At 37.8% G+C, this 22,594-nt stretch overlaps 1 protein-coding gene across 2 annotated transcripts in view; it reads left to right on the forward strand.

Annotated features, from left to right (window-relative positions):
* The window catches only part of GPC6 (glypican 6), a gene marked incomplete at its 3' end in the record, with an annotated part of 1,013,029 nt that overhangs the window by 513,017 nt on the left and 477,418 nt on the right, over positions 1 to 22,594 (forward strand). For both annotated transcript variants that reach the window (XM_084234499.1, XM_084234500.1), the window contains exon 3: positions 12,939 to 13,330. In XM_084234499.1, coding sequence (XP_084090625.1) covers positions 12,939 to 13,330 — 392 coding nt within the window. The remainder of the gene's footprint in view (positions 1 to 12,938; positions 13,331 to 22,594) is intronic.

A 22,594-nucleotide genomic window follows, 5' to 3' on the forward strand; every position in this document is an offset into this window, starting at 1 on the left:
ATTGTTCTAAGAATTTCTTAAAGTAAACATCTTTAAAATATTCTAATTAACATTCTAATTTTGCATAATCTCTATGAAGAATGTAGTCCCAGATTTATCTTTAATAAGAATATATTTGAAATGTTTTTTAGCTACATTATTGAAATGAAAGAGCAAACAGCCCTGCTTAATATTTTATTTTAAATATGCAATTGATTATAATTGTTTCTTTTGAGAAAACTTATTAAAATAAAAAATACAGTAAGGATAAAATATCTCATGGAAAATAATTTTTCTGTGAGATCTAAAGTAAACAAAATATAAGTAACCACAAAGTTCTCTTTAATGAAGTAGCATGTAGGTTTTTAAGGACTTTTTATAATTTAAATATATAGTATATGTATATATATATATATATATATAAGCTTTCATACTATTTTACAAAATATTTAATTATTAAAAATAAAAATTAATTATAGAAAGTATCAAGCATATATATCCTCAGGATAAGCGATGAAACATGTATCATCGGTATCCTGTGCAGAATATATATAATATAAACTTATTAATTATCTTTAAATTTGAATATTTTACTTTCCCTAATAGCTAGATTATGGTGTCCTGCAAGTTGAATTATGCATTTTGGAAGTAGTCTTAAAATTTTAAACTGCTCTCAGTTTTCTTTTTTCATTTTCTTATTAGAATGTAACTGCAGGCTTGTATGTGGCAGAGGTAATTTTAAATAATGAGAAAATAATAGACAGAAGAAGTACATGAAGCCTTTTTGTAAGGATTCCTCACTGCTCTTAGAGGAAAAAGACTTTAACCCTGGTCTTTTGCTTCACATGTATGTAGGACTTATTCATGATTGATTTCATTGATTAATGCTCAACTTTTATTTCTAGGAAAGTATTAAACCAAGACCCTATCTAATTTACAAAAAGCACCCTGTTTCTTTAGCTCTTGGTTCTGATTTCCATTAGGTATTTATTTGAAATGGAAATCTCTAAATAATGTCTGGAAATTAGCACTTAATGACGACTTGGCAGCTATACCAAGTCAGCATGCCTTAACCAGAAGGCAGTAGAGTCAAAAGTGGAAACTAGGAATCAGGAGACATTTGCATAAGGTATGATTTAAGTCAAAGTAGAACTCTTGGCAGTAGAGATTTTTATCACATGCACTAAGATAATGTTATTCTCCACTTTTCCTGCTTCGACTATGGAACTGGCTTTGGGGGCCCATTTAATTTGACATCTTTGGCACAGTGAACCAGAACCTGACTTGGAAAGACACAAAAACTACAAATGATCTGCCAAGTGACCCATGAACAAAAGCGAGATTGGGTTGCCCTTTGAAATAAACCTATTTGAATTTTATTATCTCTGTAGCACCTTGTGTCTCTAATCTTGTGAAAGGTTAGTATTCTATCCATCAGAGCAAGATTAGAGTGCTAGTTCATGTCTGTTCCTGATGATAACTGAACACAGCAGTTGGAGCTGAAGGAGATTCATTGTCATCAGCAGTTGAGAAAGAGACAGGGAAACAGGCATGGAGGCAGAGCAATGCAAACCATGGATTTCGAGGTCAGGATATTTAAAACACAACCACAAACAAGGGACGGTTGTGTTATGAAGATTTTTAGAGACCTTTAAATAAGCTCCCTTGCCCTCCGGTAGAGCTATTTTATGGCTGTGCTTTGTAGAGATCACAAGTTTCTAATATGTAGATATTACATATTCAATATGTAATATTGAAATTGACAGCAATTCAATTTCTTTGAAATTGAATTTGAATTCGAAACTGACAGCTTAAATTTCAATTTCAGCAACTTGAAAGCAATTCATAGTTGTTTGGGGGAAGCTTATATGACACACATGCATGAAAATAGGGATGATATATCATGATATAATGCATAGCTAATAATATGATGTATGACTAATAACAAGCCATTATTATAAAATTCCAATAAAGTATAAAATTATAAGCCTGTAGTATGAATAACAATTTTTGTAAGTTATCCAACTGGATGTCTTCTTTTGAGGACCTTTCCATATGATCTATATAATTCAAAAGTCAAAGTATAAACAATTTGAGAGTTACTGTAAACTTGAAATATACCAATGGATCAAAATATGCATGTTCCTCATCTAGTGTTTAATTTGATTTTAACATGAAAATAATTTGTATGCATTCAACATAGTAGAATTTCATAGATGGTGGCACTCAATAATTGATACTTTATGAAATATTTGAAAGCAATTGATTGTTTATTGCATTCCAAATAATTCACATTAAAAGTAAAGTAGCTATCAAATAACACGAGTTTATTAAATTTTAGATATTTTCTTGAGAATTTGGTGAATAATTGGCAATGTAAATTTAATCAAGTTAAGCAAATTTAGATCAACATTAAATTAATTCATTTGTATTTACATCTTACACAGTAGTACTGCGGTTTCATTATATACCTACCCTAGGCTATCTGTTGTTTATTGATTCATTACCTTTGGATTAAACATCTACAATGTCAAGTGGGTGGTGAAGTTCATTTCCCTTAGATAGTTTTAAGGAATTGCTTCCTGAGTCACACATAGGGAGGCTGTGTCATCTCCAAGTCCCGCCCCAAAACTCAAGTATGTGTGGCATGTGGCAGAGGCTTGAAAGTCCCTGAACTTCTTGGCTTTTGTTGTTGTTGTCCAATGTTTCTAGATGCATTCTTAGAATTATACCATCTATCATCCTTCACTAATCATCATAAAATCCCATCAAAAACTCCAGAGAGAAAAGTTAGCTTAAACTAATAATCTCTGAAAACCAGTGTTGATTTTCCTTTAGTTTAGGCTGACACCTCTAATATTGAAAGATGGAATTTTATTGCCTACTGATCACATCAATTTGAGATATCTTTTTTTTTTAAAGATTTATTTATTTTTACAAGGACTGGGTACAGTTAGAAGCGCGGGAGGGTGAGAGAATTCACCAGAGCTAGAGCAGGGACCAGAACAGGCAGACTTGACAAAATATACTGCTGAGGAGAGCAGTGGGCAGCAGGAGAGGTCTGCGCGCCATGTGGGACCCTCGCCAGCAGCCAGGGATTGAACTGGCTCTGCAGAGGCTGCAGGCAGCTTCGCAGCCCAGCGCTCAACCTCTGAGCCACGAGGGGAGGCCCATTGAGATATCTTTTGTCTGGAAATCAAGAGAAATTATATTTAAAAGCATTCATTTGAATACTAAAATAATACACATTATCAATGAAGCACTCTGAGAGACTCACTTAGTCAAAGGGACAGCCTGGGCATCAAGATTTTTTAAAAGTGATTTTAATAGTAGCCAAAGATGAGAACCAGTAAATTCTATGAAGAAGCGATGGGAAGTACTTTCCATTCGGGTGCTCCTCCCAACTCCTTTAGAACCTGCACAACCTCTTCTTCTATTAGAGCCTGGTCCTTATCACTGACTCTATGCCTACACACTAGCTTTGGCCTCCCATTCTAGAGTCAGTTCTAGGAGTTAGGTTCTGGAGCATTTTCCACCCCGCTGGGCCAAGTACTAGGGTGAAAAAGTTAAAAGAAGCTGAGCAAAGAACCATGCTTGTGAGCAGAGTAATAAACAATCCTGATTTCAAAACCTAACTGATTTATTTTTTTCAGTAGAGGAAAATAAAACAAAGTTGCAAATGATTTTAAGGTTTTTAGTTTTGTTGCCTGATGAGCTAAACTGGCATTGCACGTTGTAGGTAATGTCATTTCAGAAAGAAAAATAGAAGCTGCGTTGGGAGCAAGGCCTGAGGGGCACGGTGTGTGGGCAGAAGCTAAGAAGCTGAACAGGGATGAAAGTGAATTCTGAAGGCATTTCAGCTTTTAATTTCATATGCATTGATTACGAAGAGCTAGAAACACAGTCTGCAGGCTCAGAACTGTTGTTTGCTTTGGGCATCTACCGTCAGCAAATTTGAAACTTAATTGATGATTCCCAGAATTAATAGTTTATCTATACCTCCTTGTGAACATAAATGGCCTAATCAGTCCTTCTTACTTTAGAAGATATCTTCAGGAGAAATAGCCTATGAAGAAATAAAGCATCCATCAAACTAATGTGTAAAGGATCACTGGGTACAGAAAAAGTTTAACCTTGTGAAGTGTGAATCGTGGTCAACAACTCTGTAAACTGCTTTACTGCATCAAATTATTCTTCTGTGCACCTATTACATAGTTCTGCTTACCAGCTTACCTTCCTGTTCTCCACTGATATACACAACTGCCTGTGACAACTCTCCTAGCACTCAGCCTCTTTAGCTGACTTTACCTTAGTGGCATTAAATTGAAGGATTTGGGGGCAAGTTATTGATTATTTTTAATGAATACTCTTTATAAATTGATGACTTTTCATTAAAAATTTCTTCATTGAAATGTCTAGTCAATTAGATTAGATACATCGGAAAAATATAAAATTGTGATGTCCAATTGAGCTGAATCATGCCTTTGAAAATGCATTATTTTTCCTCTGATTTCCTTGATTTATTGGTTAGGAGTATTTCCTCCGAACTCTTATCTTTCCACTTCTTTCAATCTCATTTATAAGAGTTTCCATCATATTAAGGGAGTAATATTTAATAAAATAACTTTTGAATTAATACAGCAAGCAGTTTTTGTGGATGTATGTGTTGTATTTTTTTTTAAGATTTATTTATTTATATAAGAACGGGGGTACAGGCCAGAAGTGTGGGAGGCAGAGCAGGGAACAGAACAGGCAGACAGACCAAAAACACTGCTGAGGGGAGCAACAGAGCAAGACAGGAGAGGTCTGCCGCGCCATGTGGAAATCTCCCCGGCTGGCCGGGGATCGAACCCATGCTGAAAAGGCTGCGGACAGCTTCACAGCACTGTGCTCAATGCCCTGCACCACCAGGGAGGCCCATGTGTTGTATTTTTAACAGATGGCATATTTATAATTTTCTGGAATAATTCTCCTAGATTTATAGTGATCTTTGTATTTTATTGGAGGGCCTTGTAAGAAAATTCAAATTTCTATTTTCATCAATTGTCATGAAGAGAAAATTGGAAAAGAAAATTATAACCAAAAAAATGCCTTAACTACCATCAGAATAGGCTGTTATGTTTTTCTTTCCTTATTTATTTCTAATTATTGATTTCACATATCAGGGTTACTCTGGTATCCTTATGAAATTCTCCAAGGACTTATTAGACCATAACTTTAGAAAAATTTAGGGGTGTCTGCTTTAAAATCACTAAAGTCACCAATATCCTCTAAATCATTTAAGTGATTTTGGAATTTACTTTTGGATTTTAGTTATCCTTGTGGAGAAATACAAAGAGATGAATGGGTGGCAGAATTGTCAGAGCAAATTTTAATATATAAGATAAAAATAATGGAGGAAAAGAAACTTTTATTCTACTGCTTAGAAATAAGCCTTATAATTAAATTGTCTTATTACCTATAAGAATTCCAAGGAGTCCCGTGTTTTGTTGAATTAATTTATCTACACCATTTCACTTAGAATTTTGACCCATTAATCCAGAGATGGGCAAAATTTTTCTGTAAAAGTTTGGGTAGTGAATATTATTGGCATTTTTGAACCACACAGATTCTCTGTGGTGTGTTGTTTCTCATTGCTGGTTTATTGTTGGATTAATTGATTTTAGCCAACATTTAAAATTTTTGCATTAAATGAGTGTATTCACCTATATGTGTATTAATTGGCAATGTGTACATTTAATTATAAATTGCATATATATTTGTGCATATATCATAAAATGAGGCACACTTTGAATCAATCAAGCCTCCTTTTGTGTTCATTTACTATCCTGTGCACTGTAGCTATAACCTGATTTTCTTCTAGTGTTGTGACCCCCTTGCAAAAGATACATCAACCCTAGAGAACTGAGTGTGCTCTCCAGACTCAGTTATCTACATTATCTAATAACTACTAGTGGAAAAATAATCACACATGAACATTATTTCTATCAATAATTTATACTTGACTTAGCAAGGCATTTTGCAATTTACATTTAAATATGGTTTTACCCAGTATCCTAAGAGTTTATTATTCATTCATCCTTCCAACTACAGTGTGAATGTTTGAGTTAGGATAAACTACAGTATCCACCCCGCCCACCAGCCCCATCCTGCTGTTTCTTAAGTATTTCCTTGTCTGTGGTGATTTGGAGCTCTGGGTTGTCTGTCTAGGGCAATTTATTGAACACTTAGGAGTCTTAGTTTCCTTATATGTAAACTAGTATCTGATTTGCATACAATGTATGGAAAGCCCATAACAGAGTGTCTGACAAGATCCTGATACCCACTGAGCATCAGACAATTTCTTAGGTGTTATCTTTTGTTACACTTGAAATTGCTTTCATTCCTTTTTTTTTAATCCTTTTTCATCTTTGTTTAGGGTGTGGTATCTTTACTTTCCTTCTAGCACATGCTAGAGACAAATGGAAATAATGAAGATACTGTAGCCATGTGATTGCACTTTAAATCATTTCTGTGTGCATTTGTAGAGCAGTTTTCTTATGGGACAAAAATTTGGCCATAATAATCCCTCAAACAGGAAGGTTCAGATAACTACTACTAGACCACTTAGAAATTATTAGTAGTTCCTAAGATGATTTGACTGAGTAAATCCTAATGACTATAATAATACAATAAACTTAAACTATGAAAACATATACATACACACAGAGAGAACAATAGAAAGTATAAATTAAAAGATAACCAAGTGGCAAATCACAATAAATTTTTTGCTTAGAGTAACATCATCTTGCTACAATTATAGATTCTGATTTATCCTTTTGAACAAATTATTATTTTGAAAAAAATATGCAATTTCAACCCCATAATTTAAAAAATAATACATACTAAGGATTGGTTTCTTGCACAAAACGTTGCTATATTCAAGAAAAACTACTAAGACAATGTAGTAGAGTATCTATTCAAAGTAGTTTTTCACAGCTCTCCCTAATATAAATGTTCAACCTTTATTTTGAAGAAATGAAATATGGTATGGTCATTTTTATGGAAAACAACAGCAAAAACAAAACAATAGCAAAAATCAGCACAACAGATTAGCTATTGAGTGGAAGAAAGCTTTTCTGCAGTGTATAAGACTCAAATGTGGTCTGGGATTTAACTCAAATGTGACTGTAGTCATCTTGGAGGTCAAAGCCCGGAGGTCCAGCAGTAGGAGAGCAGTAAGGAAGCCAGACAAAGCAGAGGGCAGGACAGGCAGAGGGCAGGACAGGTCAGATTGATAACCAACATGTGTTTACACAGAGAGCACAGGACAAAGTGCAGATGCCTTGGAGCATACGAGGATATGAACATGTAAGTGTATAAGTGTTCAAAGGATGACAAAGAGGGCAGATATGTTATGTTATGTTATGTTATGTTATGTTATGTTATGTTATGTTATGTTATGTTATGTTATGTTATGTTATGTTATGTTATGTTATGTTTGTTATATCCTGTCCTAAGAAGTGGTTTGTAGCATCTCTCTACATCTCTCTACCTCTGAGTTTGGCCCACAATATTATCACTACCTAAGAGGCACCAGACCAATTGGATGCATCTTACTGCATGTTGTTTTTCACATTTGGTCTTAACCCAAAGGCTGCGAAGCAACAGGTGCTCATTTTCACTCATCGATCTACTTATTTGCATACTGTTCATTTTTAAAGCCCTGCCACGTGATGGGTGCCTTACCTGTAAATTATAATATGGGACATCAAGTATCTTATCCATGAATATAGACGGTATTTCAGCTTCTTTCATGTTAAGTATGCTTCCTCAAACCTATAGTATATAAATAAATTGTGGGGTTGGTAAGTCTAGAAATGTGCTACAATTTTCTTGAAATGTTTTGATATCCTATTTGTAGGTCGCTTTGTAGGAATTTATCAACAGAAGGGTGACATTCAGTAGGTGGAATGAGTGTGATCTTTGTCCCCTCGGAGATATTTGATAATGTCTGGAGATATTTTGGGTCATCACTGGTGGGGGAAGGTTGTGTTATTAACATCTAGTAAGTGGAGGTCAGGGATGCTCCTTACTGTCCTATAATATGCAAGATCGTCCCCCACAACAAAGATTGTCTAGTTCGAAATGTCAAAAGTCCTGAGGCTGAGACCCCTGATGTAGAGGACTGGACTCTAAGGGTGACTCTTCATGTGGCAAGAGTTTCTGAGCTGCCACAATCTTTACCAGGTCTCTCATAGTCTTACCTGCTGGGGATGAGAAGAAATAAGTCATTTGTGGCCCCGTGTTCTCAACCTCAGAGTTGAACAGCACATTGTTTCTTTCTTACTCTATTCATGCTTCACGTGAACTCAAGACTTCTCCTGGTGGTCGTACTAGGGTCTTATGTAGCAAGGAGACTTCTGGAAAAAAGTCATCTCAGACATGTCCCTGAAAGCTGGCAGATGTGTGCAGAAGGAGGAAAGAGACTCCTGCTGGCAATACCTTGAAAAAGGCGGTGGCTTCTTGTTTCTGTGAATCATAACCCACGTGGGGGAACAGCTTTCCAAACCCATGCACCTCCACACCAGCTCCTCTGGGTCTTTCCTCTGCTCATGTTTGCATTCTAGGCTAAAGTTAATTAGCATGATTTTGTGGAAGGAGGGCAAAAAGAAAGATTAACACAAATCCCTTTTTAACTCAAAACAATTAACATGGGTTTAGGGAAACAAATTTAGTACCCCTTCTTCCTGCCTGTGGGACAAGAGCTCTCTGTCATCATGTATTGATATAATCTCCAAACCCAAAGCTTTTCATTTGTTGGGCTCTGTGATTCCATGGATTTACAGCACTATTTTAAATGAGCTTTCTCGAAGAAGTATTTTGGAGGCATGAGACTAGAATCGAAAAATGCTACCATTTTGAGGTAAATGTTTAATCCGATCTCTATGTCCATTCCACCACAGAATATGCTTTTCTCTAAGAGTATTAATGAGACATTTCAAGCTTGATTGAAGGAGAGTTTTGCTGTTTCATGTGGACTAGAGATTCCTAGAGAGCCTCTTGTCTGCCTTTCCTCTCTTGCTTCCACTTCACTTTGGCCCTATGTGCACCGTGCATTTGATCCATTCATTTGGAGACTTCCTTTGAAGCCTTTCTCAGATATCCTTAGGGCACCTCTTGGCTCCTAGGAGTTGATTTTTGCCCCTTAAGAGGCCTCTCAAGCTCTCAGGCAGCCTGCACAGACTTTCTTTTTGCTTTTGGAACAGTGGTGGTTTTTATCTACAAGATTGTTCTCCCACTTGAGGCAGTCTGCCCCGCAGCAAACAGATGTTTACATCGAGATCTCCCCTCTAGATGAATAAAATCCTCCCAGAGGCTAATGCTGGCTGGAAAAGTTCCTTTGTGCACCTATGAAGCATAACTGAGCCCTAAGCAACCACCTTTGATATATATTTTGTGTTTGGGGAAGAAAACAAAGTAAAAACCATTTTTGTTCTGTTCAGCTGTTTCTTGCAGATGAGAATTTTTGTTGACAAAGGTTTTAGTCAAGTGAGCTTTGCCCTCTTGATTAAACAAGAGGTTAGATTGAGATTGTTTCTCCTTTGCACTTCAATTTGTTTTCTGTGCTGTTGTTTGGGCATAATACTTCATCAGCAGAATGAGTCTGGTGACTGTCTTCTAACTTTCCATCCTGTTTGGTTTGCAGAGCTTAAGCTAATTTTTTCAAAGAGTGAATCTTCAAGTGATGAAAGCTTAAGTGTCTGGGCATGTTAAAAATGTAATGAGTACACTTATTTTTGGAGGACATTAATTTTGCCAACGTACCTTGGATTCATGTCTTTCATAAGATCTAAGATCAATGCAACCTACAGTAGTGATATTTGTCATAATTACCTGATACATTAGTACCTTTCAATACCAAATATTAACTTTGACTGTGAGATCACTAAAACAAATAATGATTTTGGGGCCTCCCCGGTGGTGCAGCAGGTTGAGCACCACGCTGTGAGGCTGTCTGCAGCTTCTGCAGTGCGGGTTCGATTCCCGGCCAGCCAGGGAGAAACCCACATGGCACGGCAGACCTCTCCTCCCTGACCTATTGCTCCCCTCAGCAGTGTCTTTGGTCCGTCTTCCTGTTCTGCTCCCCTCTTTGCCTCCGGTGAATTCTCTCACCCTCCTGTGCCTCTGACCTGTACCCCAGTTCTTGTATAAATAAATAAATCATAAAAAAATAAAGCATATAATGATTTTGAACAAGAAATAATAGCTTGACTTTTGAGGATCAGTGAAACTAATAGCAAATTTTTGAGACAATGACATACCCTTCAGATACAAATTTAAACTTGGAATATAAAGAAATATTTCTTGATTCATATCTACTGACATTTGATAACTTGGTTTCTGTATTCAACTGTTACTCCTCAATACTAATTTAGGCCTGAGGAAACCATCCAGAAGACATAGTGAATTGATTTTAACCATTTAGCTTCCAAGTGGGCTTCAGCCCAGTATTTCCAATTCCCTGTCTCAGGAAAGGAAAAAGCTAAGAAATATTATCTTCAGTAAGATAAAATTTTCTTCTCTAGAGGGAAGCATTTATGCCTCAAGTCTTGAAGAGCAATGAGGGCAGATATTTTTTACCTCTATTTTTTTTTTTAACTTTTTGCAATATCCAAACCATACTATTGATTACTAAACTATTCAGTGCTGAAGGCAGCTCTCTGTTTTCAATAAATTAAGCTTTAATGCCTGAATCCAACCAAATAATTGACCTCAAAAAGAAGATAAATGAATAGGCTGTTCCTGAGCTCATGATTAAAATCCACTCTCCAGTCTCGTTATATTGGAATTTTTCAATTCAGTGATTTTTCCATTCTTTTCTAGTTTCTTTCACAATCTTTAACATATTTTACCCTGGTCCTGTATCAGTGAACCTTAACTATTTTCACCCTTGATTTCAAGACTGAAAGGTTTTCCAATGATATTTTTATAGTGTTTGTTAATGTTAATAACTTGGTGTAGTTTCTCTTTTAAGAGAACCTAAACAACTGGTATTTTTGAAAAAAATTCTGAGATAATCCTCATTTCATAAAATTATAATAATGTTAACATGTAGCACACATATAAAGAATATCAACATATTTTTGACTAATTGATCCTTTGAAAGCTTCAACTATGATTTTCCTTATTGAATCCTTGATGATTAAAGAATTTTGATAATACTTATTCTGATTTTATATTTGGGCCCAATTGAAATAAATATTTGCTTCACTGAACAAAATCATACAGGGTTTAAAAGTTATGACTTTTAGATTACTCCTCAGTTTTTGTTGCTCCCATAGCATCAGAATTTCTATATTTAAGAAAAAATAAATTCTTTTATCCTTTCATTCGGAGAGGCTAAACATGTCACCAGAGTCCTTTATAAGCTTTGGTGATTTTATTTGTAAACAAATATAAAACAATCATCATGATTGTAGATGCCAGTTAATTATCAACACAATGGTTTAAGGTTATATTACTTAGATTTGAGGTGGCTAAATCAAATTCTTCTCCAGGCATCTTCTGATAAACCGAAATGAGTTGTTGCTCCCATGGAATCCATAGAGAGTCATGATTTTTCTTTTCTCTGTCTCAGGGGAAAACATCCCCTAGGACTCAAAAAAAAAAAATACAGGTGAGATAGAAAGCAAGGGAGGGAGAGAGTGAGAAAGGAGATATTGATTGAGTCCTACTTGGATTCCTGAAGTGTTAAGGACTGACGTGTCCTTGTATTAGCTGAGAGGGAACTAGCTTCAGGAAATAAAAGGGAACTTGGAGAGGAAAAGTCAAATCTCTCAGTTGCAGTCTCTAAATGAAACAACTTGAGTTTACTCAGGCACATTTGTGCAAGCAGGTGGGTGTCCTGCACACATAAACCATCTATTGAGGGACATTAATAGGAGGCTTGTGAGACCAACAGGACACAGTGACCTTATTTTCTGTCTTATTTTTATATCCTATAAGGGCTCTCAGTAATGATCACGTGCTGCTGCAGGATAGAAGAGTTCATCTCTTGGTTTATTAACCAGAAAGTCCAATTCGAGTTCTATAAAATGCCAGTTTATGTTATAACGATAATGTGAGGTACTTCATAACTTCTTTTTTTACTCATTATGGCAGCCTAAATTATATTTATTATAACTTTGGTATTAAGTGAATTTAATTGCATTATGAATCTCTGAACACTGATAATTGATTGCTATATATAGCAATGGCAAAGTGTCCAAAACATTAATTTGTATATCCCATTTATGAACTACTCCAAATAAAAGCATTTTAATTGAATTTAGCATTTGAACAGATTTGTAAATAGAGTAGAGCAAATGTTTTTATCAGTATGTATTTGTTATTATGTTAACAATACTTTGCAGCATGTTTTGAGTTCACATGAAACCGTAGGGTTTTCTAAATTTTAACAATAAGGGAAAAAAGAGGTGAACTTCCTTGGAGAAGTATTAAATGATAGTGATCATAAATGTAACTGAAATATCAATTAAAATATTTTTACAATTGTTTCATTGATACCTACATCAAAGTATCCATTTTTCTATGAAAGGACCCTTACCAAGTCATTTTTTAAGATTTATTCCATTTATTTATGCATGAAAGAGCTGGGATACAGGCCAGAGATAGGGGGGCGTGAGAAGATTCACCAGAGACACAGTGGGGAGCAGAACAGGCAGATCTACTGAAATACACTGCTGAGGAGAGCAGCAGGGAAGTCAGGAGAATTCTGCTGCGCCATGTGGGTCAGCAACCTGGCCGGGGATGGAACTCTCCACTCAGGCTGCAGTGGCTGCGGATAGATTCCTAGTGCTGAGACTCAACCCCTTGCACACCAGGGAGGTCCACCAGCAGTCTTCTCTAAGGTCAGCAGGTCTGGTGGACTTTCTAGATCTTCCTAATTGATGACTATTTTCTGGTTCTATTTGCAGAATTCTTCCGAGAGCTCCTGGAGAACGCAGAGAAGTCTCTGAACGACATGTTCGTGCGAACCTACGGGATGCTGTACATGCAGAATTCCGAAGTGTTCCAGGACCTCTTCACAGAGCTGAAAAGATACTACACCGGGGGCAACGTGAACCTGGAGGAGATGCTCAATGACTTCTGGGCTCGGCTCCTTGAGCGCATGTTCCAGCTCATCAACCCACAGTACCACTTCAGCGAGGACTACCTGGAGTGCGTGAGCAAATACACGGACCAGCTGAAGCCTTTCGGCGACGTGCCCCGCAAGCTGAAGATCCAGGTGACACGCGCCTTCATCGCTGCCCGGACGTTCGTCCAGGGCCTGACTGTGGGCAGAGAAGTTGCCAACCGAGTTTCCAAGGTAAGTGGCAATTGCGTTGTCTTTCTAATGGGTCTTTCTCTTTTAAATGGTTCTTAAAAATTGACAAGGTGAAAGAGCTCATGTACAGTGGTCCTGGCTTACAGAGAGATCAGTTAAAAGGCAAATTGAATTTGGTTGTTTCCGCTCACTTTGAGAGGAGACAGGATTTCAGGCCCTCCCAGTGGCTTGGAACATCTTGTCAGTGTTTATCAGGAGCCTGGCACAGGTTAGGCAGGAATGGTGGGCACAGGTGCTTGGTGACCGTGACCACTTGGCATTTCTGATCAGAGTTTAAGGATGATAAATACACGTGAAACACTCCATGCAGTGGCTTTATTCCTACAAGGAGTCAGTGTGGGTGGGCTCTGCAAGTGCAGACGAGTTGTGGTTGCCACAGAGCCCTGGCACCTTCTTTATCAGTTTGTTAATGTGGGCACGTTCCTCCATCATCAAGAGATCACATCACACTGACACCTGTAGAAGTTGGATTAGGGGGTGCTAATGGCCAGACAGCACAAAGGATTCCTTTCATTGGGCATTTTCTGTGTAACTCAGTGCCATGTACTGCGCTGGACCTTGGGAAAGTTAAATCACTAATACCTGGCTGTGCCTCTCCTTGAGGACCAAACCTTGAATGCTCAGGCCTCTCGCTTCTGCTGTCTTTCAATGTTGACTGTTTCCTGGATTGAGGACATCTGCCTTTGTTTAAATTTTCACTTGACACTCAACTGCTTTTATAAGATGAGCTTGCTTGCCTGTTTGTAGGTGAGTACAACAAATAAAAAGAAAGATGATTACTTTAAGAGGTAAAGTGTAATCGATACCTAAAGGAATTTGGTGTGATACTGTCCAAAGAAGGTCATATTTATACAAAGATGACTGTCAAACACTAGTTTCCTATTGCAGGTCTGTGCCAACGAACCACATGTTTTTTCTAACCATTGGTACTAACTATCCTACCATGTTTCTTTTTTCCCTCTTTAATCAGTGAATGTGTCCTGAAGACCTCATTTACCCTTAAACATATTTGTCTATGGCACTATTTGTAAAATTCATCACAGTCTGTTTTTAAATTATCTGTTCTTGAATATTATATCTGAGCATGTGGAAAGATTATTTGCAAGAAGGCTGTCGAGGGGATCATCTCATGTGTTTTAAGAATATAAAGAACATACATCTCCGCTGTTAGAAAAACTATGTTTGTTTTTAATTGAAAATCAACAGTATTCTAGATACCAAAGGAATGAATGGATTAAGAAGGAAATGGCCAGGTGGAATTGCAAGAAGGAATAGGGCCACCTGAGGAGCATGTAAAATATCGATGAGTGTAAAAAATGAATATTCTTGAGCAGGAAAAAAATTATGTAAAAGCTAAGTTTAGTCACAGAGTCTTCAATTTGAAGCATGGTTTCTGTAGAAGAATGAAACTTCCAGACCTCTTCTGGGAAACATGAGGTAAGAAATTCAAAGCGTGGAGTCATATGTGCAACATCCCTGATTGTTTATATTGATTCTGCCTGAGTGTGAATAATATTTAGATGCGTATATTTGGTCTGGGGAGATTCCAGTGAAATAACTGAATGTTTTCTCAGCAAAATGTCTAAAAAGCCACAGGAGAGGTTGATGCCTACTGTCTCCTGTTTCTCAGAGGTTGGAATTAGCAATTCCGTAGAAATGGTACCTCTCCTTCCTCATTCCTTGACTGTTTCAGTTTGAGGCCTTTGTCTTTCAAAATGTAACACACTATTTTCCACGGTGATGTTTGACGTGCAACAGCCACTGGTGGGTACTGGTGAGTCATGTGCTCTTCTCCTCATTCCTTCATCACCAACATTATTAGCAGAGAAGCTGCTGTGGACTTGTTGTATAGTTTGTGGTCATGTAACCATGGGATGTTAACTGTTCTATGTAGTCACTGGCTTGACTGAGCTGGGTCCCATTAACCCTAATCATCAGTCGCATTCTGACATCTGAGGACCACATTCAGATGAATGGGTGGGTAGATGGATGGAAGGTAGGATGGATGGGTGGGTGGGTGGGCGAGTGGATGGATGGATGGATGGACGGATGGATGGGTGGATGGATGGATGGGTGGATGGATGGATGGATGGATGGATGAGTGGGTGGACGGATGGATGAGTGGGTGGACGGATGGATGGATGGGTGGATGGATGGTTGGATGGATGGATGGTTGGATGGATGGGTGGGTGGGTGGATGGATGGATGGATGGATGAGTGGGTGGATGGATGGATGAATGGGTGGGTGCATGAATCAATCTTTTGAGTGATAACTGAATGGATGGAAGGTGGGAGGAAGGGAGAAAGGGAGTGGAGGAATCAGCCTTGGTTTTAAAAAGTGAGAAAATTTTTCTCAAGTAATTCATGGCTGAGGGACTGATGTTTCTTACTAATGATATTTCTTGCCTAATGATTACCAGATGATTTGTAGCAGACTAATCCAGAAATAGATCTACTAAGACTATTTGGGTGCTGATGATTTTAGTACTCAAACTAATTTTTTTTTTTTATATATAGAGGCATGTTTTCTTTCTTTCTTTCTTTCTTTCTTTCTTTCTTTCTTTCTTTCTTTCTTTCTTTCTTTCCTTTCTTTCCTTTCTTTCCTTTCTTTCCTTTCTTTCCTTTCTTTCCTTTCTTTCCTTTCTTTCCTTTCTTTCCTTTCTTTCCTTTCTTTCCTTTCTTTCTTTCTTTCTTTCTTTCTTTCCATACATGCACTGGGTACAGTCAGAAGCGCAGGAGGGTGAGAGAATTCACCAGAGCCAGAGCGGAGAGCAGAGCAGGCAGAAGGACCGAAGTACACTGCTGAGGGGAGCAGCGGGAGGCAGGAGAGGTCTGCACGCCATGTGGGACCCTCCTCCGGTGGCCGGGGAGCAGCTGGGGATCGAACCGGCGCCGCAGAGACCGCGGGCAGCTTCGCAACCCAGCGCTCAACCGCTGCGCCACCAGGGAGGCCCTCAAACTAATTTTTTGCAACAAGAATAACATATTACATGGACGAAATGTATTAAGAGAAGCAAAAATGGTGTTTGAAGGTTCAGCTGTTTATAAATTTGCAACTCCCTCTGGCCTGTTCATCGATCATTTAGAGTGGGTGAAGTGGCTATGGAAGAGTTAAGGAAGGCAAGGCAGAATTCTCAAGTAGGGTTCAACAAACTGATTTCGTGCTGCAAGTTGACTTGGGCGATATTTTTTCCTTCACTTTTTCTTACAGTGGCTTCTTAAGTCTGTAAAGCATCATTAATAGCTTCTAATTAATTGTTTTGACTGGCAAAGTTATCTCTTTGGCAAAACACAGGCATTTGACACAAATGTTTTGACACAACATCTTAGGGAATTTCCTTCACAGAAAATGGAGGATTAATCTGTAGGCAGTTACATAATTATTTTAAAATTTGTTTGGATCTATAACATTGTCTTTTTCTAGTCTTTGGATGGACCAAGTTAATTTTAAGTAACTTCAGCTGAGATCAGACTTAGAAGCATTAAACGAGTCTGAAGTGAATGTCCCTGGTCAGGTGGCCAGGCTTTTTTTCCCCCTGCATGAGTGACTAATTTTGAGAGTGCCAAGTGTTAGAAAGGCCCAGAGAATCAGGGGCTTTCATACTTCTTCAGTCAAAGAGTAAATTGGTGTGATCACTTCTCATGATGATTTGAAAATACTTGTGTTACTGAGGATGAGGATGTGGTACAACTACAATCCCCCCCTGGAGAAATTGTTTCACATTTGTCCTAGTAGTGATATAGAAGAATGTTCATAGTTGCATTCTTTACAATAACATACAAGTGAAATAACAATAACACCAGGGTTTCATCTGCATATATGGTGATCTCTTCACATCAGGAAAGCCAATCAAGCATCCCAAATAAGTGGGTTATAGCCACATTCATGGGTGTGTGACAGAAATCCCATTTTGAGAGAAAAAGTTAAAATCAGAGAACACTTGTCGTGTATATAAAGTTCCAAAACACTCAAAGCTAAGCAATGCATTAATTAGGAATAAAATAAATGTGTGATCAAACTCTGGGGAAAAGTTTTAAATATTAAAAACACGGATAGTGGTGACCTTGGGGAGTAATGACCATAAATGTTATTGGAGGAGAACATACTTGCTTCCCAAAGTTATTATAGCACATCAGGTTTTTTTTTGTTTGTTTGTTATTTTGTTTTTTTTTTGTTTTTTTTATTGAGGTGATATTGGTTTACAAAATCATTTGTGTTTTAGACTTATCTCCCTTTGGGAGTTGTTACCACAGCACACCCACGGTCAAAACACCCATAATCCTCCACTATCACCCAGTGCAGTCCCTCGTGCTTAAGATATTTTTTTTTAATCAAAGACTGAACAGGGTCAGACTTTATCATTGTTCGTCTGTGATCCTTTTCATCTGTGTAGAGATAACTGAGTGTCTGAGCTATTCTCAGTGGTTCATCAGACTTAAGGCTGTTCATGGGTTTGTTAGCCATTTGCTCTCTGTGCGCCATATCATGCTGGATGATATTGGGTGGGCACGGGAGGCAAAGTTCTAAAATGTACACAAGGATGAATGTTGATAATATGGTATCCTTGAGAGAGAGAATCCAGAATGTTTTTTTGAGTATTGGTCCTCTGCTAAAACACCACCCTCAGCCCTTATAGACACCCAGTGGTGAGTGCAGGTATGGATGCCAGCAGTTCCTCTGAGCATTCACCAGACACATGAAGAAAACAGAGAGAACTACATGAAGACATTCACAGGTTGTTTTCTAGACTTCAGTTATCTATCACCCGAGAATAAGTGGAAATGACTCCATTTTCTTCACTGGTCCACCTTGATGCTATTTGAGCAAATGAGCTATAACTTCATATCATCTTGCTTTGAGAAAATTAACTTCTGTGAGTAAAAGCTATAAATTGTGTCCCAAAAAACCCATCAATTTCACTTTGCAAGTCATCTCATTGATTTCATCCAAGCAAATTAAGTAGGTAAGAGAGCTTTAAGCCATAAAACTTGAACTTTGCTGAATATTGTCATGTCTGTCTGTCTGTCTGTCTAAAATCTTTCTTCCTTGTGGGTTATGACTTGAAAAGACAGCCTGCCTTTTATTTAGTCTTTGCTAAGGCCAAAATTTTTCCACCAGGAGATACCTGCATATGTCTGCTACACAGACTATTGTTTTTACATGAAGAGCCTCTTCAACTGGCTCATCTGAGTAAACAGACTTGCATTGACAGAGTGTGACTAGGAAGCCATAAACAGAGTCAGTTTTCAGTAAATGTGGCTGATGGAATCTAAGGCTGAAAAAATTGTCATCAAATTTAACGAAATACAGGCTATGAAATTCATCCGTTAGTACTTTCTCTGAACACAGGGAGACCATTCTGAAGAATTTACTATGGGGATAATTTGCAGTAAAAAAAAAAAAAAAGATACTCTGTTTAGTTGTTTGCTTTTGGGAAAGAATTTGAGATATAAAATAAGACTGCCTATTCTAGTTATCACCGGAATTATTCATTGAGATTATATTTTGAGATTATATATTGCCTCTGAGATTATATTTTGATTGGGGTTAATTTTTATGGAGTCATCCAGAAATGAAAAGAATGGCAAAAAGGTCTTATGTGAATGAAACCTTTACACAGTTCTGTGGTGAGTGTATTCTCTTCTGTAATTGATGATTATTCAATATAGGTTACTTCAATAATATACAGGGTTAGGAAGAATAGGTAAACCTTTTGAAATTATCAATAATGCTTCTATGGTTACAACATTTAAGTCAGCATAAATAATATATGCTTGCTGCTTTATTGATGGTGGTATGGACATTATATTTAGAAAGTACTCTGTGGTCAATAAATAAGTAATATCATGATAAAATAGTAACAAGATGATAATAGAACTAAGAATCATAATGATGAAAGTAACTTATTAGTATAATTCACTTGGCCCAGGTGCTGTGATAAGCACTGGAACGCACAAGAGTATAAAAAATTCCAGTAGTAAGAAGAAAAGTATGTGGAATTTTCTTCACCTGAAGAATTGTATGTGGAATTTTACAGAGTAGTGTAGAGAGTTGAAAGTGGTCTCATTTTTATTAAAAAATCGGTCATGTTGATTAACACAATTAAAATATTTCTTATTAATTTTAAGTTCCCTTATAAAATGTGGCCTAGGTAAATAAATCAGAAAGTGATGGAGTTAAGATGATCAAAAGCGAGGAAAATAAAATTATTTATTCTCAATGTATTACTATCTCTTTGTGTATCTCTTCTTCTTTTTCTTTCTATAGTTTTTGTCTGTTTTGATAACTTATGCCTGAGTTGAGCTGTTTCACTTTGTGTGTGTGTGTGAGTATAATATATAATATATTATCTTTTGGGATTCCATCAAAATGAGCACCTTTCTTGATTTTGAAATTGTGTCTTCCTATTGAAAGGTGAACTTAAGAGATTTCTTAACCCTGTCTAAATGCAACAAAACTAGGGAAAGTTTGGGAACCACAGACCTGTTTATTCTGCCTCTAACAGGTAGAGTCCTTCCCTCCCTTATAGAAGCTGTAATAACCCAGCATTCATCTGCATCTAATATGGATCTTTGTAAAAGAAGAACCATTGTGGAAACTTAGCACCATTATCAGCAGTAAACATGTGTTTTCTGTGTTTTGTATCTTAAGTATTGTTGGTAACTTTAGATTCAAGGACTAAGCATAAGTGCTAATTGTGACCCAAGAGAAGGAAGAGAAGGAAACAAATAGTGTCAATTACATAATGAGATAATTATGCAATGAATGTTTCAGCAACAGAGAGGAGCAGCATCTAGCTTAATTGGGGGGGGCGGTGCAAGGACATATTTAATGATTTAAATACCTGAGTAATTTCTTGAAGGATGTGTTGGCATTGGGCAGAGGATGAAGGCACCAGGCATGATGAAGGTAGGGCAGCAGCTGAGCAGAAGCACAGACATGAAAACGAACAAGGAGTGCAGGGTGCTACAAGCTTGGGGTACTCCTGAGGCAGGAAGTGCTTCCCATGAATAGACAGAGAAGGGCGGAGACCTAAACTGAACCCTTGAATAAAAACCATTGCACGTGTAATTCTGTGCCTGTTTACTTTTGCCTGCATAATTAAATACAAAGCAAAACAGTTTTTTTTTTCTTTCCCCATGGGAAATATTCCAGCACTTTTGAGGGACAAACGTGCTGAATACCTACTATGTGCTAGATATTGTTCTATAAAAACAGAGGAAATAGTGGTGAATAGCACTGTCCTTGAGGAACAGTTGACCCAAAGAGAGGTGTAAAGATGGAAGTGTGGCTAGATTACTGTGTGAAGCAAGAAAATTACATGGTTTCCTTTGCTTGGGGAAATAGAAGTCACCTTAGAGAAGGTAATAGATTTATGCTTAAAGAATGAGTCAGGTCTTACAAAGATATAGGGCTTTTCTGCCAGGGACCCAGCAGTTTCAAAGGTGTCAATCATGAATAGGATGTGTGTTTGGAGATGTGTGAGGAGGTGGATTTGAACCATATTATTTGGGTCTTATATTTCAAGTCTAGCAATAAGAAGGATTTGCATAGGAAAGTGGTTAACTACCAAGATTTTTCAAAAGACAAATGAGAATTGAGATTTTATTTAAGATGGGTCATGGAGATGACAAACTGGAGCAGGGTAGATTGAGAGCAGGTGCACAGATGGGAAACTTGAGTGGAGATGAGGCCCAAGTTAGAACAGGTGGAGTGGAGTAGAGGATGCATCTGGGGAGACAGACATAGCACTTGCCATGCTTGCATGACCGCCCTTTTCCGGTTGTCCCCTGCATCTAGCACAGCCTCAGGTACCCCGGGTGTCACATTTAGCAAGAGTTCCCTGGCTGTGGACTGATCTGAGACTCTAACTCATAAATGTTTGTTGGCAAAGGACAGTAACATTTAGCTAGAGAAAGAAGAATGCAGGATCAGATGAACCAGCAGGAAGTATCAATATTTAAAGAGGATACAGAAAAAGAAGACAAATGTCACAAACCAGAAAAACATAGTGTCCTCAAAGTAAAGGGAGAATGATTCTTAAAAATAAAGGGCAATCAACAACATCAAACAGTGGCAGATGTTAAGTAGGAGGAACAGATAAAATAGACCTATGGATCAGGCCATTAGGAAGTTTCTATCTTGAACATTTGCAGTTTGATTAGAGTGGGTTTTTTTAGGTAATTTTTTATTGAAATTGTATTATAGCATGATAGAATTTTAAAGTGAGCGTAATTATAAATCAGATACATTAAATTCACTAGTAGAAGCCCAGTTCTATCCACCATTACATCATTGACCCCATTTACCCAATTGGCTTGAGATACTAACTGTTCTGACCCTACACATTCTAGAATGGACTGAAGAAACCATGATCCACAAGCTGATGCTCATCTGTGAGCTGACTATAGTTCTGCAACAAGATAAATACAAAAATTGGAAGTGCTTTAAGAATCTTGGTAGCAGTTTCACACTGTGTTGACAATAAGACGCCATCAGTGGACTGGGCCTTCAGTTGAACTTGCAGGGTGTGTCCTGTGACATGAGCTGCATTTTAGTTACTCTCAGTAGGATCAAATATCTGGGCCTGACATATGGGGGCAAATCAAACTGTCCACCAAAGCCTGTCCAGATAATTTGTACCTCCAACAACTTGAGGTGGGCTCTTCTAGAACACATCTAAGGACAGGAAATAAGATCAACCCATTTTGATTGATTCTTTTGATGTGGTTGAGATTTCTCTTTGCCCGTGTTCAGGTTCTGTTTACTCCTTTCTGTGCCTTTCTGCCCTGGCCTCCTTCCCCTGGGATCTGTTCTCTGTGTTTACAACCAGGATGGGCTCTTGGAAACCCATTTTGATTGGCGTTCCTGAGCCTTACTAGGACAAGAACTCCTCTGGGGCAGTGGAAATGTGTGCTACAAACAGACGTCCTTGTTCCTAATAGGGAACATCCACTGGTGAAATGTGCCAATTAAGGCACAACACAAATAAAAGAGGCCCAAGGATAAACCTCTACTGTTGTGGCTCGATGAATGCTGCTTCGAAAATGACTTCCTAAAAGAAAATGGACCTGACAGTTAATCCGGTGTCAGTGCTGACGCCATTCTTGGATAGTTCTCTCTGAGTCCATTTATGCACTGGCTTCCAGAAGTTTCTGTGAAACAAGGTTTGAACCACAATCTTGCTGTAATTGCTTACATGTGCAAAAGCATGTTCTCGGTGCTGCTAGGAGACGATGCACCTA

The sequence above is a fragment of the Talpa europaea genome (genome assembly GCF_964194135.1).
Source record: "Talpa europaea genome assembly, chromosome: 6".
In the NCBI taxonomy this organism is placed as follows: domain Eukaryota; kingdom Metazoa; phylum Chordata; class Mammalia; order Eulipotyphla; family Talpidae; genus Talpa; species Talpa europaea.